This window comes from Pongo abelii, chromosome 10 (genome assembly GCF_028885655.2).
Source record: "Pongo abelii isolate AG06213 chromosome 10, NHGRI_mPonAbe1-v2.0_pri, whole genome shotgun sequence".
NCBI lineage: Eukaryota > Metazoa > Chordata > Mammalia > Primates > Hominidae > Pongo > Pongo abelii.
In genome coordinates this window covers 117,941,763-117,956,812 of record NC_071995.2, presented here as the reverse complement: position 1 = coordinate 117,956,812, position 15,050 = coordinate 117,941,763, and the positions used below count along the sequence as shown (strand labels likewise).

General features: G+C 44.4%; 1 protein-coding gene across 1 annotated transcript in view; it reads right to left on the bottom strand.

The window, feature by feature from the left end:
* SRRM4 (serine/arginine repetitive matrix 4) overlaps positions 1 to 15,050 on the bottom strand; it is a 182,802-nt gene that overhangs the window by 57,017 nt on the left and 110,735 nt on the right. Inside the window, exon 2 of the mRNA XM_024256814.3 lies at positions 3,535 to 3,681. Within this exon, the coding sequence (XP_024112582.1) occupies positions 3,535 to 3,681 (147 nt within the window). The remainder of the gene's footprint in view (positions 1 to 3,534; positions 3,682 to 15,050) is intronic.

Here is a 15,050-nt window from a genome sequence, read left to right as displayed (position 1 = left end):
GTAGGCAATACCATTCAGGACATAGGCATGGGCAAGGACTTCATGACTAAAACACCAAAAGCAATGACAACAAAAGCCAAAATTGACAAATGGGATCTAATTAAACTAAAGAGCTTCTGCACAGCAAAAGAAACTACCATCAGAGTGAACAGGCAACATACAGAATGGGAGAAAATTTTTACAATCTACCTATCTGACAAAGGGCTAATATCCAGAATCTACAAAGAACTTAAACAAATTTACAGGAAAAAATCAAACAACCCCATCAAAAAGCGGGCAAAAGATATGAACAGACACTTCTCAAAAGAAGACATTTATGCAGCCAACAGACACATGAAAAAATGCTCATCATCACAGGCCATCAGAGAAATGCAAATCAAAACCACAATGAGATACCATCTCACACCAGTTAGAATGGCAATCATTAAGAAGTCAGGAAACAACAGATGCTGGAGAGGATGTGGAGAAATAGGAACACTTTTACACTGTTGGTGGGACTGTAAACTAGTTCATCCATTGTGGAAGACAGTGTGATGATTCCTCAAGGATCTAAAACTAGAAATACCATTTGACGCAGCCATCCCATTACTGGGTGTATAACCAAAGGATTATAAATCATGCTGCTATAAAGACACATGCACATGTATGTTTATTGCGGCAATATTCACAATAGCAAAGACTTGGAACCAACTCAAATGTCCATCAATGATAGACTGGATTAGGAAAATGTGGCACATATACACCATGGAATACTATGCAGCCATGAAAAAGGATGAGTTCATGTCCTTTGTAAGGACATGGATGAAGCTGGAAACCATCATTCTGAACAAACTATTGCAAGGACAGAAAACCAAACACCGCATGTTCTCACTCATAGGTGGGAATTGAACAATGAGAACACTTGGACACAGGATGGGGAACATCACACACTGGGGTCTGTTGTGGGGGTGGGGGGAGGGGGGAGGGATTGCATTAGGAGATATGCCTAATGTAAATGACGAGTTAATGGGTGTAGCACACCAACATGGCACATGTATACATATGTAACAAACCTGCATGTTGTGCACATGTACCCTAGAACTTAAAGTATAATAAAAAAAATTTTTTTAAAAAGCAGTGGTTAAGTATGCAGTGGTTCCAACACAGTGGTTACATATGCAGAGGTTACATATGCAGTAAAGTATGCAGCAGTAAGGAATGCTGGTCCAGAAGCTGACAAACTTAGATTTAAAATCTAGCTCTCTTACTTCCAACAGGGCTCAGAGACCTGTCTGAGTCTCATCTTGATTATCAACAAGATGGGAAGAAACATGGTACCTGTGTCCTAAGTTTCCTTCCAGGAATAAAGGAGCTGACTTAGGTAATGTGCCCTGGTCTGGCATAGAGTAAGAGGACAGTATAAGGGATTTCTGTTATTATAATTATAATTAATTATTAAATAATAAATATCTAATATAATTATGATTACTTTTATTATCACTGTTATTATTATTATCATCATTATTGTGGTTTTGTCACATCAGAGGGTCAGTCACAGATAGAAGGGAGTGAGAGGCCCAGATGCTGTACACTAGAGTACAACACCTCTACAATAGAGATGCTGTATGACATGGCATCATTTTTTCAGATTTTCATGACCAGAATCTTCTCTTCTGGCTTCATGAAACTCTCACTAACATATCTTAGGATTTCCTCTGCTCTAGTCTCACTGCCACGATCTGTACATGCCTAGTCTAACTTAATCCTCATCCTGACCTTGAGAATTACATCTCAACATTCCCATTTTACAGCTGTGAACACTGAGGCCCATGGAGGAAAAGAAACTTGCCCAAGGTTGCTCAGTTCATAAGTGACAGGGTCGAGATTTGTACACTCAAATTCCATCTAGGAGACAATATTTTTTATTTTTTATTTTGAGACGGAGTCTCACTCTGTCACCCAGGCTGGAGTGCAGTGGTGCGATCTCGGCTAACTGCAACCTCCTCCTCCTGGGTACAAGCAATTCTTCTGCCTCAGCCTCCAGAGTGCTGGGATTACAGGTGTGCACCACCACACCTGGCTAATTTTTGTATTTTTAGCAGAGACAGGGGTTTCACCATGTTGGCCAGGCTGGTCTCCAACTCCTGACCTCAAGTGATCCTCCCACCTCAGCCTTCCAAAGTGTTGGGATTACAGGCGTGAGCCAGCATGCCTGGCCCAATGTTTTAAAAGTAGGGAAATTCCCTTCCTTCTCGCTTCTCTCTTTATCTCCCTCTGCCTGTCATGGAAACAACTTTCTTCCTGTTTCCTGGGGAGAACTCTCCAGACATGAGGTTGAACTTCACTTCTCCAAGTTGATAGGGCTTAACTGTTTCTCTCTCTTTGAAATTGCAGCGTAACTAAAGCCTGTAGCTGAGAGGGCAGCCTAGGTGGTGGGGTAGACTTCATTTTTGAAAATTACTCCACTTAACTCCTACTTATAAGAATTTATGAACACAAAGAAGGAAACAACTTGACGAGAGAGGGTGGATGGAGGGAGAGGAGCAGAAAAGATAACTATTGGGTAATGGGTTTGATACTTGGGTGATAAAATAATATATACAACAAATCCCTATGACACGTGTTTACCTACACAACAAACATTCACATGTAGCCCCAAACCTAAAATAAAAGTTAAAAAATAATAATGAAATAAAAATTAAAAAGAAAAAAAATGACTCCAGTTTCCCAAGCCACTTCTCCAAAATTCAGTGATCACATCTTCTAGAAATAGATTTCCCAGAGGCCAAAGATGGGCCAGACTTTATAAGCATATGATGAAAATAGGAGGCAGGGGATAATTTTTTTTTGTTTTTCAGTAGCATCCATAGGATAATGGAGTGGGTTTTAGTATAGGATTTAAGATCAGAGAGACTGGAGTTCAAAACTTCACTCTGCCACTTACTGGCTGTCATATTCTGGGGAACTCACTTTACCTCCCCCAGCTTCAGTAAAATGCTGAGTATACAGTATTTTTATGGAGTATGTGTATACAGTGCTCTCTGCATATGTATGCTAGTACAGTGCCCATCACACAGTGGGTGCTCAAAAAGTACTGGTTAAATAACTGAGTAAAAGAAAAAATACAGAGACCTGAAACTCCTGAGACAGGTCTGGGCTGAAACTATGATTTGGGAGTCAGTGGCTCATAGAGCCATTAAAATGGAAAGGAACCCTATCATTTAAGGTAGGGCTTGCTGAACTGCAGCCAGTGGGCCAATTTAGCCTGCCTTCTGCTTTTATAAATACAATTTTATTGGAACACAGATATGCTTTTTGTTTGCATAATGCCTATGGCTGTTTTTGCACTGCAATGGCAGAGTTGAGTAGTTGTGACAGAAACCACTGGGTCTACAAACTTAAAATATTTATGATTTGTTCCTCTATGGTAAATATTTACTAACCCCTGATTTAAGGGTTTGAAAGAGGAACTTGCATAAGAGAGAGGCGAGCCATGGCCAGAGAGGCAGACTTTATTTCTGTATCTTCAACTTGGACGTCTCCATTGGATCTCACCTGTGTCCTCTGGTGGCACCCAGTTCCCGACAGGTCTTGTCTCTCTCCCAGCTGTTGGTGCCCAAGGGCTCGGTGGCCAGGTGCTGACCCAGCTTTTCTGAGGGTCCATCCTGAGCTGGGACAACGGGGCTATTCTGGGGCTCTGTCCTACAGAGGAAGAAATAAGGACACAAAAGTGTTAGAATATACAGAGACACTTAATGTTCATTAAATATTCATAGAATTCCTAGTATTTCCCAGCTTCCCTTACAGTTAGGTTGAGCCCATGAGATTATCTTTGGCCAATGGTCTCTAAGCAGGAGGGAACACAGGTAATTTCCAGTTCAAGGCAATCAAGATCCGTGTACCTTCTCCAGCTCCCCCTTCCTCTGTCATCGTGACTTTAGAGTCCACACATTCTGAAAGGTGAAACTATTTGATGGAGGAAAGATGCCTTCACCACATCAGACTTTGCAAGAGAGAAATAACTGAAATTAGGTTAAACCACTTTGATGTAGGTTTATTTGTCACAGCAGCATAGTTATTCTATTTGGACTAAATCACAGAGAGATGCGGAAACCAGCATTTCATTTCCATTCTCAAGACATAATGGGAGGCCAAAGCATGATAGGATTAGTGTAAATCCCCCTTTGCCATTTCTATTCCATTTCTCTGCCTTATTTCTGTATGGACTACATATATGTAGATTCAAATAGTCTTAACTATTTAGTAGCTATAGTATCTGGGACCAGTCACAACATCTCTGAGTTGCAGTTTCTTCAGTTATAAAATAGTGAATAGTATCAATACATGTATTTCTGAGCTATTGTGAAGATAAAATGAGATAAAATATACAAGCAGAAAGTCTCAAAAATGTCAGTTTTCTTTGGTTTTACTTCCTTGTAAACCAAATCTCCAATCTGATGTCCTTAATTGGTATGAGCCATCCACTTGGGACAGCAGTTCCCATGAAGGCCTGCAATCCTGAAGCCCCCAATTCTGCCACTGACACAGGCTGCAGAGAATACTGAGGAGTCGCCTATGAGTCCCCCCTCTTTATGGGAGTTCCTGAGAGGGCAAAAAGGTTGCCTGGTTACTCAGCTTTTGAAGAGACTGTCACTCAAGTTCCTGGCTCTTAACTAGGAAGAGTCAGGAGTTTGAGAGTCACAGGCGTATTTGGTGACACGCAGAGAGCATCCCTCCCTGCTCACCCTGCCTTCAGACCCCATGTCAAGCATTAATCAAAGGCATTAGCATGTCTCATGCACCAGGCTCCTGCATCCGTGCATCCAGATTGGTTTTATGACTCAGGATGAATGCATCTGATAAGCCCCCTGCTCCTTAGGGCTTCTAAGAGAGCAAGTCAAGCCCGGTCAATATTGAAGGAAGGGCAGCAAAACACATCCATCTCTGTCAGCCACTTATGAGTGCATCTTTAGAAGCAGAGCTGGTAGATACTGCAAGCCTTGGAGGGATGGAGATTCTAAATAGGGCTTCTCAGCCCTTCTCACTGCCAACTCTGTGCTTCCAGAACTCCCTTCCATCCTGCTCAGCCTCAGTTTTCCCTAAACCTCCCTGCTATGGGGGTTACCTTTCCATGCCTTTACTTCTGCCCATTTATCTCTGAGGAATGCTGCCCTGTCTGCTGTCTGACAACAAAGCTTCTATTTTCTGTCTAACACCCAGCAAGGCTTGCCTCTTCCCATACTTGTCCTGGCCTAGGGTAACCTGTATTCATTAACTTCAATTTACAGAGTGCCTACATTATATCCAGGTCAGTTTTAGGTGTGGAGACACAGTGAACAAGACAGAGATGTCTCCTGTGATGACGGAATGTTTACATTCTAGATGGAGGAATAGATACATAAGCAAGTGAAAATAGGGCTTGTTGAATGGTAACACATTTTTTTTTTTTGAGACAGTCTCACTGTGTTGTCCAGGATGGAGTACAGTGACACAATCACAGCTCACTGCAGCCTTGAACTCCCTGGCTCAAGTGATCCTCTGACCTCAACCTCCCAAGTAGCTGGGACCACAGGCACACACCACCACACCCAGATTTTTTTTTTTTTTTTTTTTTTTTTTGTAGAGACAGGGTCCCACTGTATTGTTCAAACTGGTCTTGAACTCCTGGGCTCAAGCAATCCTCCTGACTTGGCCTCCCAAAGTGCTGGGATTACAGGTGTGAGCCACCATTTTCAGCTGAATGGTAATAAATTTTGGTGTGACTAAAGCAGCATACAGAGCTAAGAAATGGGAGGAGTAGCTGCTACTTTGTATATAATAATCAGAGAAGTCCTTCCTGAGGAGTAACAAGGGAGTGGAGACTTGAAGGATTCAGGACTAATCTTAAAGTTAGGGTGGTTTAGAATGTGTTCTTAGATTCTTTGACATTCTTGTCATCAAAAGATCAAAAGATGGAACTTAATTTATCTCCCTTTGAATATCAGATGGGCTTAGTGACTCACATTTAATGAAAAGAATGTAGTAGAAGTAATAATGTATGATCTTTAAGACTTGGTCACAAAAGGTAGCTTCTGCCTTCCTCTCTTGGGTTGATGACTCTGGTGGAAGCCATGTTGTGAGGACACTCAAGCAGCCATATGGAGAGGCCTATGTGAGGACGAACTGAGGCCTCCTGCCAACAGTCAGCACCAACTTGTTAGCCCTATGAGTGCGCCACCTTGGAAGTGGATTCTTCAGCTCCAGTCAAGCCTTATGATGAGACTGCAAACCTGGTTGACATCTGACCACAGCTTCATGAGAGATGATGAGTTAGAACCACTCAGCCAAATTCCTGAGTCACAGAAACTATGAAGCATAATAACTGCTTGTTGTTGCTTTCAGCCAAAAGATTTGGAATAATTTGTTACACAGTTACATATAGCTTCTACACAGGTATCTGCTGGAAGTGAGAAGTGTGCCCTAGGCAGAAGGAATAGCAAGTTCAAAAATTGTTAACATATTATAAGGAAGAGCTGCCGGGCACAGTCGCTCATGCCTGTAATCCCAGCACTTTGGGAGGCCGAAGCAAGTGGATAACTTGCGATGAGGAGTTTGAGACCAGCCTGGCCAATATGGCAGAACCCTGTCTCTACTAAAAATAAAAGAATTAGCTGGTGTGGTGGTGCACGTCTATAATCCCAGCTACTCAGGAGGCTGAGGCGGGAGAATCGCTTGAACCCAGGAAGCAGAGGTTGCAGTGAGCTGAGATCGTGCCACTGCACTCCAGCCTGGGTGACAGAATGAGACTCTGTCTATAACAATAGTAATAATAATAATAATAAGGAACAGCAAGCAAGGGCTAGAATGGCAAGAGGTGAGATCAGAGATCAGGTCATGAGAAGATCTTTGGGGCTCTCTGTAGCTGAGATGGGAGAAGAGTCTTTAGAACAGGAGTGATAGGGTCTGGATTACCTTTGAGAATGATCACTCTAGTGGTTGAGGGACACAAGGCTGAAGGGAGAAAAGAGCAGAGATGGGGAAATGGTTGCAATAGTCCAAGCTCCAATCAGTGTAGTAGCAATGGAGTGGGGGATAAGATGTGGTCTGATTCTAACAAATTTTGAAAGTAGTACTGACATGATTTACTGCTGGCTAAATGTGAGAAGTAATAGAATAAGACAGGAGGAGGAGTCAAGGATGACTCCAAGGTTTTGAGCCTGAGCAACTGCAAGGACGGCATCAACATTGAGGAGATGGAGAAGGTAGAGTAGGGAGCAAGCTTTGGGAAGATCTATCCCCTTCTCTAGGATGTGGTATGCCTTTGCTCCCTTGCCAGCAACTCTTAATAATATGTTGCTGTCATTTAATTGTCTTCTATCAAATTGGACTATGAGCTCCCTGCGAGCAAGACTGTGTCTTTCTGCCCCAGAGCCTGCTGCTTAGTGAACGTCAGGCAATATTTTTTCAATGAATCAATAAAAGCGGTAATGAATTGGCCAAAGAGAACATTGTTTCAAAAAGTTAGAAAGTGCTTTTGAGATGCTTTGGACTAATTTCCTGATGTTATAGTTGGTGGGAATGGAATCTTAGAAAGGGTCAATAACTCAGCCAATGCCTCAGTCTACTCAGACTGCTCAATCCATGTCTTCTCTGTTCAACCTCATATTTCTTTTAGAAAAGATCAGTGAGCTTATTGATTTGTGTGTATTGTCCAGCAAAGCGTTGACACATAAGATATTTCACTTCCAAGGTGGCTTGCTCATATGGCTGGCAAGCTGGTGCTGGCTGTTGGCAGAAGGCCTTAGTTCTTCACATGGGCCTCTCCATATGGCTGCTTGAGTATCCTCGCAACATGGCGACTGGCTTCCCCGAAAATGATCAATCCAGGAGAGCAAGGCAGAAGCTGCCCCTTGTAACCAATTCTTGCAAGTCACACATTATTACTATGTCAAGGTGGAGACACACAAGAATATAATTCTGAACTCTCTGGGGCATTGTAGAAAATAAATAGATACCACAAGCAATCCCATGATAGGCAAAAGCTGAGAGCTGTGAGGAATTTGGCAGTGAATAAACACATAGTGAATGTGCTGGCATTGGGTGGGAAGTCTCAGTGACTTGTCTAATGGAGAGAGTAAAGGCGTGAGTTATCTGAAGTACAGGGGAAGCTGGTGGATGCTACTGCCAGAGCCCTGGGGCGTAAGGCTTAGGGTGAGGACAGTGCCTCATCCATCATTGTCAGCAACAGGGGTCAGGAATCAGATATGGGGAAATCTTGAAGATGATTTGGTGAGGAAAGACACAATGGAGTTGCAGGAATTTATGTAACTTTATACCCTCCGATGTGGTAGATTTTTATTTTTCTCCAATAGTACTGATTTCACCTTCCTGGTGTTGGGTACCCCACCTGGAATTTTGCAATAAAACCAACAGAAATAAAATGAATTCTGCCAGGCAGAGAGGAAATGCTGAGGGGAGGAAGAAGGAAACCCTCTGTGATATACCATAACATTAAAAGTCTTTTTTTCAAGATGTTCCAACAGGCTGCTTCTCAGCTTTTCTTAAAACTTAAAGAGACTCAGACAGCATGTAGCTGAGGGTTTTCCATGACTGGCACAGTATCAGAGGCCTTTAAGGAGCTTTTAAAAATACAGATTCCTAGGTCCCATCCTAGCTGTGGTAAATCAGAGTCTCTAAGGGGTGAAACCCAGGAATCTGCATCTTAAAGACACATCGCAGGCAATTCAGCCTCCTATTGGATCAGGAATAAAATCCAAATTGACTGTCCAGACTAAAACACTTGGCACGATCTGCTCTGTGACCCTGCTTTCAATCCCTCTCCTACCCATCTCCTGCTCCTGTTTGTATCTCACTCTGTTCTAGCCACATGACATCATTGCTTCTCCTCAAATGCTCAGGGCCTTTGTGCTTTCTGTTCCCTCCACCTGGTATGCTGTTCCTCCAGCTCTTTGCATGACCATCTCCTTCTTTCCATTCAAAAGTCACCTTTTCAGAGAGGCCCTCCCTGACTCCCTTGCTCTCTGCTCCACCTGTGATGGGAATCACGGTAGCCTGTGGTGTCTTTCTTCACCGAGTTTGTTACTGTTTGAAATGATTATTTTGTGTCTATTTGCCAAATGATTGTCTTCTGGACTAAAAAGTAAGCTTTATGAGAGGGAACTCATCTCTTTCCTCACCACCGAATCCCTAGAGATACAGTGCCTGACATCGTGTAGCTTTCTGCTCAATGAACATTCATTGAATGAACAAATGAATAAATGGATGGGTGAACAAATGAATTGTGATTACCGATCTCATGTGGGAACCACAGATCGGATCTTAACTCTCCTTACAAATAAAGAAGCAGAGGTACAAATAAAGAGTCTGAGGTCACTCAACGCTGCAGTGGAATCAGGCTTCAGCCACAGCCCCCAGCCCTCCACAGCCCCACCCATCTCCCTTCCCTGCCTCCAGCCTTGCATCTTTGAGGTCCTTATGAAAAATTCTGTGTTCCATCTTTGCTGAGAAGTACTGGCAGTTGCCTCATTTTCCTTCTATATCGCATTTAAAAAATACTTAAAAGAGGCCGAAATCTTTGGGGACAGCTAAAACAGTGGAGTAAAGGGCCGGCACACTCCACTTCACAGAAGGAGGGAGGGAGCCACGAGTGCCGAATTCCTCAAGGCCTCCCGGAGGCTCTGTTCCTGCTAATCAGAGACCTGGAGCTTAGATGCTGTCTCTGTAGTCATGGCAACCGGCAGATTCCAAGGTTCTGATAAGAGTCAGGGCTGAACTTTTCTGCAAAACTCCTCAAGAGGCCTGGCTCCCTAGCTGCTTCCCTGCTTCCCATCAAAGCTCTTGCTCACTGAGCTGATCAGCTAGCTGCTCCCAACAAAGTGCTCATTTGGCCCAGCATTGGGTGCAGATCCTCATGCCCCAAGCACTAGATTGAGTTAAACACTGTTTGGGAATCAGAGACCAACAATGGTGGAGCGGGAAGAACCCCAGATCCAGCTCAGCTCTGTACAGAGTGCAGAAACGAGGCCCAAGAGGCAAGAGGACTTGCCCAAGGCAAATAGTGACTCATATCATAGCTCTGGCTAGTAGAGTTGCCACCTTTTGACTCCCAGCCCAGTGTTCTCTCCACATCACTTGATCATCACAGCAGCTAGTATTTATCAAGCACCTCCTGCACACCAGACACTGAGCTAACTAAGCACTTCTCACTCATCTTCTCATTGAAGTTTTCAAAGAAACCCATGAGCCAGCATTACCATCCCTACTGTGAAGAACAAACTGAGACCCTGAGATATTAACTGGCAAGAACATCAGCAGCTGTCCTGCCTGTTTATAAGAATCAGCTGAGACGCCGGGTGTGGTGGCTCACGCCTGTAATCCCAGCACTTTGTGAGGCTGAGGCGGGCGGATCACGAGGTCAGGAAGATTAAGACCATCCTGGCTAACACAGTGAAACCCCGTCACTACTAAAAATACAAAAAAAAAAAAAAAAATTAGCTGGGCATGGTGGCGGGCATCTGTAGTCCCAGCTACTTGGGAGGCTGAGGCAGGAGAATGGCATGAACCTGGGAGGCAGAGCTTGCAGTGAGCCGAGATTGCGCCACTGCACTCCAGCCTGGGCCATAGAGCAAGACTCCATAAAAACAAAACAAAACAAAACAAAAAAAAATCAACTGAGAACAAAAAGGAGAAGACTCTGGAAAACATTTTGGTTTTTTTTTTTTTGAGACCGAGGCTCAATCTATCGCCCAGGCTGGAGTGCAGTGGCATGATCTCGGCTCACTGTAACATCCGCCTCCAGGGTTCAAGTGATTCTCCTGCTTCAGCTTCCTGAGTAGCTGGGATTACAGGCACCCGCCACCATGCTTGGCTAATTTCTGTATTTTCAGTAGAAAACATTTTGAAAATATAGGAAAGGATAAGTGGAGGTACAGGGGGAATCTTGGTAATTACATTGTAACATAGGACTGGTCTTATGTGTTTGAAGAGGCTCTGTATCTCAAGGTTTGGCCTGAATCTTATATTCCACAAACAGAAATGGCAGTTGGCCAGGAGATTGGAGACATCTCTGACATTCATTGCCTCCATTCCACAAATAGCTCTTTCTGTGTATAGAGGAGTTACTAATCCAGTGTCTCAGTTGATTCCTATAACCCACATGTTCACCATGTGCAGTAGCAGCATGGTGAACCTCCTTCCCTTGCATAGCTGAAGGCACTGAAACCTGGAGAGGCAAAAGTACTTGCTTCCATCCAGGGCTCATAGCCCAGGTACTTGTTCTACCCATGCATCCAGGGCTGCAAATGGTCCATCCTTGTTCCCACACTTGCCAGACATGCACACTCTGCCTGTTTTGATAGAGAATGTAGGCCTAAACTCTCGTGCTTAAATGCTCACCAGAAAGCCCAAGAGTTATCATGGGGCTGACCTAGCCCAGAGACAAGATGAAGTTGGCCAATTTGTGCCTTGGCTCCTGGGACCTCAGTCTGGGCTGTGTTAATAATGTCCTGGCCTGAGATCTTGGCATTCCGAGTCGTTTTCAAGGTGAATCCAGTTCATTAAGCCTGGATGGGGGTAATCTTCAGGAGCTGTGACCCTTTGAGCTTTGCCATTGTGGCTGGAAAAAGCGATAGAGCTTAGAGGAAAACTGGGGATTGCACAGCACTGCTGTGGGAGACATCATTTGGATACAGGGGCAGTAATGTTCATTTTAGTAGAAATTGAATAAAAAATGAAAGGAAGTTTTATGAGGCTGTCATTTATCTCATTATTTCATTCATTACTGAACAGTTGTTTACTGAACACCTACTTAGAATCAGATTTCAAGGACCCAAAAGTAACCAAGAAGTTGTTTCTGCCCTGCAGGATTTCTCACTCTGGAAGGGGAGACAGATCCCTAAACCGGGAATTACAATGTGGTATATAATAAGTTCTCTGATAGAGAGAGGCTTAGAGGGGCAGTGGACCCACAGAGAGGGCACCTAACCCCGCCTGGGGAATGTGGGCAGGAGGTCACGGAATGTGTTTCTAGCAGATGAATAGAAATTGGTCAGGAAAGTGGAGCAGAAAGGAGGAAGAGCAAGTGCAAAGGTCCAGCACCAAGACACAGCAGTGGACCTTCGTGTGACTGCAGGGGATGCAGTAAGTTAGAACAGACAGTGAAGGTGGAAGGTGGGAGGCAAGACTTGAGTCTAGGAAGGAAGAAAGGGGCTGGATTCTTCACGGCCATGTAGACAGGTGCTTTTCAAGCCTTCATAAGCATGGGTCACCTGGGGATCTTGTCAGACTGCAGATGCTGATTCTTCAGTAGGTCTGGGGGAGGGCCTGAGTTTCTGCATTTCTAACCAATTCCCAGGTGAGGCTGCTCCTCCAGGAACCACACTCTGAGTAGCCATGTTGTACATTCTACCAGGAATTTGAACTTGATCCTGATGGATGAGCAGCATAGACAAGCACAGCTCCCCACCACTCCCTCTCCACAGGCAACGGATGAGAATGGCTTAGTCCAGTTCTCAGGGCTGACAGCAAGTGTGTAAGAGTGTGGACATGTGTGAGTGTGTGTGCTTATGAGTGTGTGGTAAACACTCTTATGTATCAATAATTGCTTGGTTCTCAAGTTCAGGTCAAAGGACAAAAGAATCATGTGGAGAAAAATCAGCTCGGCATTTCTTGCCCAACTCAGCCAAGCAGGTCAGGCACCCAACCTGAGCGGGTTTTGAACTCATCACAGAACACATCCATCCACTGCCCTCCAATCAAACCCACATCCACCCAGTCATTTCTCCCTCCACAGGCTGGCCTGTCGATTGCCTATTTGCTTCATGAGAGATAAAACTGCTGAGAAGTGGACTGGATTCGATTGTTGAGACTGCCTAAAATACAGGCTGCCTCCAACTAGGGAAGGGACTGAATTCCAAAATGTCATAGTTTTCCACTTGAGCAGGGTGTTCAAAAGGTAATTAGGTGATGCTGGGAAAGTGCATGGGACCTGGAGTCCTGCTGACCTGGGTTCAAGTCCTGATTCTGCTAAGTTGTGTCACCATGGGCAAGAATAACATCTCTTCTTCCAGCCCAGGGTCCCCTGGGGATCAGCTGCAATTGCAGACACAGTTAGGATTTCTCTGGGGAGGGCGAGTTGCTAATTACTTTTCTTGCCATGGGAGGGACAGGACAAGTGAGTCCCTTTTGGGGATCATCACAGCCACTATTAGAAGAAAGTCTAAGCAAGCAAGAGGGAACTGGGAAGTGGAAAGAAGCCCTCAGCTTAAGTGGAAACCCCCAACCCAGGAAAGGAGGAGCCATAGTACAAGATCTAGGAGAGTGTAAACTGCTCCCAAGAGGTGCTTCCAAGGACCGTTCACTTATTCTTCATTCAACAAATATTTATTGAGCATCTATTATGTGCAGGCACTGGGAACAAGATAGAGAAAAAAAACCTTGCTTAGTGGAGCTTGCATTGTACCGCAATGGGTGGAGGTAGGAAGAGAGCAGAAAATAAACATAATTAAGTGGTAAATATTAGAAGGTAATAAGTGCTTGGGGGGAGATGGAATACTACTGGGAGGGGCTAGCAATTTTAAACTGGGTAATCAGAGAAGCCTTCATTGAGAAGGTGAGATTTGAGCAAAGACTTGAAAGTGATGAGGGAGTGAGCCTTGAGCATGCTCAGGAGAACATAACAGGCAGAGTGCAGCCAGTGCAAAGGCCCTGAGGCAGGAACATATGGAGTGCAGTGTAGAATTAGCAGTGGGGCTGGAGCTGAGGGAGCAAGGGGGAGATTAGTAGGAGGTAAAGTCAGAGAGGTAATGAGGGATCAGGTATAAGAATCTGGTGGGCTTTCACAGGGACTTGGCTCTTTCCTCTAGGTGAGATGAGATGCCATTGAAGACTTCATTGGATAGATATGTTCTGACTTAGGGTTTAAAGGATCCCTCTGGCATCTTGCTGAGCATATGTGGCCAGGGATCTGGAATAGATATGGAAAACCAGTGAAGAAATGACTACAATAATCCATATGAAGAAGATGGTGGCTGGGGTTAGTGTTTTTTCTGCAGTAGTGGTGAGAGGTGGCCAGATTATGGACTTGTATTGAAGGTAGAATCAACAGAGTTTTTGCATGGATTGGCTATAGAATGTGAAAGAGAGGGGCCAAGGATGACTCCAAGGTTTTAGGTCTGAGCAACTGGGAGGATCTTGCTGCCAATCACTGAGCTGGAACAACTGCAGACGGGGAAGCATGTTTTGGAAGAGTCTTCTAAAGCTCAGTTTTTGAGATGCCAATTAGATTTTGAGATGTCAATTAGACATCTATGTTGAGATGGCAGGTGGGCAAGTGGGTACATGAGCCTGGAGTTCAGAGAAGAGATCAGAGCTAGGGAAATGCGTTTGAGAGATGATAGCATTTGGACAGTGTTTAAAGCCAGGAGACTGGATCTTCTGGGAGTAATATGGAACACCAGGCTAGTAACTAACTAGATTAAGGGTGAAAGTTGAGGAGGGAGGTAAGCTCCAGTGGCATTCTACCAGTGGGGTTTTAAATAACAAGATGGCTCAATAGAAGTGCCCCAGCCTGGTGGACTGGCTCTTAAAATATAAAGTGACTGACAGCTCCAAGTTATTTATTTAGACACAGTGATTAATTTATTGTTTGTGAATTTATTCATCCAGTCATTCCTCAGCTATTCATTCACTCACTCATCTGCTGAGCATCATTTTACTCCTGAGGAGGGTTGTTTCAAGATGATCCAAACATAAGCCTCTCCCTCAAGTGCACAGTCCAGAGGAAGGGATGCAGCAGGTACATTAGAAACTCTTATATAGGGGTATGGGGTGGAAGTGGCTGAGAAAGGAGACATCCTGACTGGGGAAAGGCATGTGTGCTCAGAGGATACAAGGCAAGCTGCACAGAGGGGACAGAGTTACTAACCAGGGAGAGTTGGGAGTGCATAGTGAGTAGACCCATCGGATAGACTCTGCCTGACCACTCACCAGTCGGGTGACCTTGGGCAAGTCTTTTCACCTCCCTGGTGAAACCACAAGTTGCAATCACTTTACAAGGTTGCTGCAAGAATGAA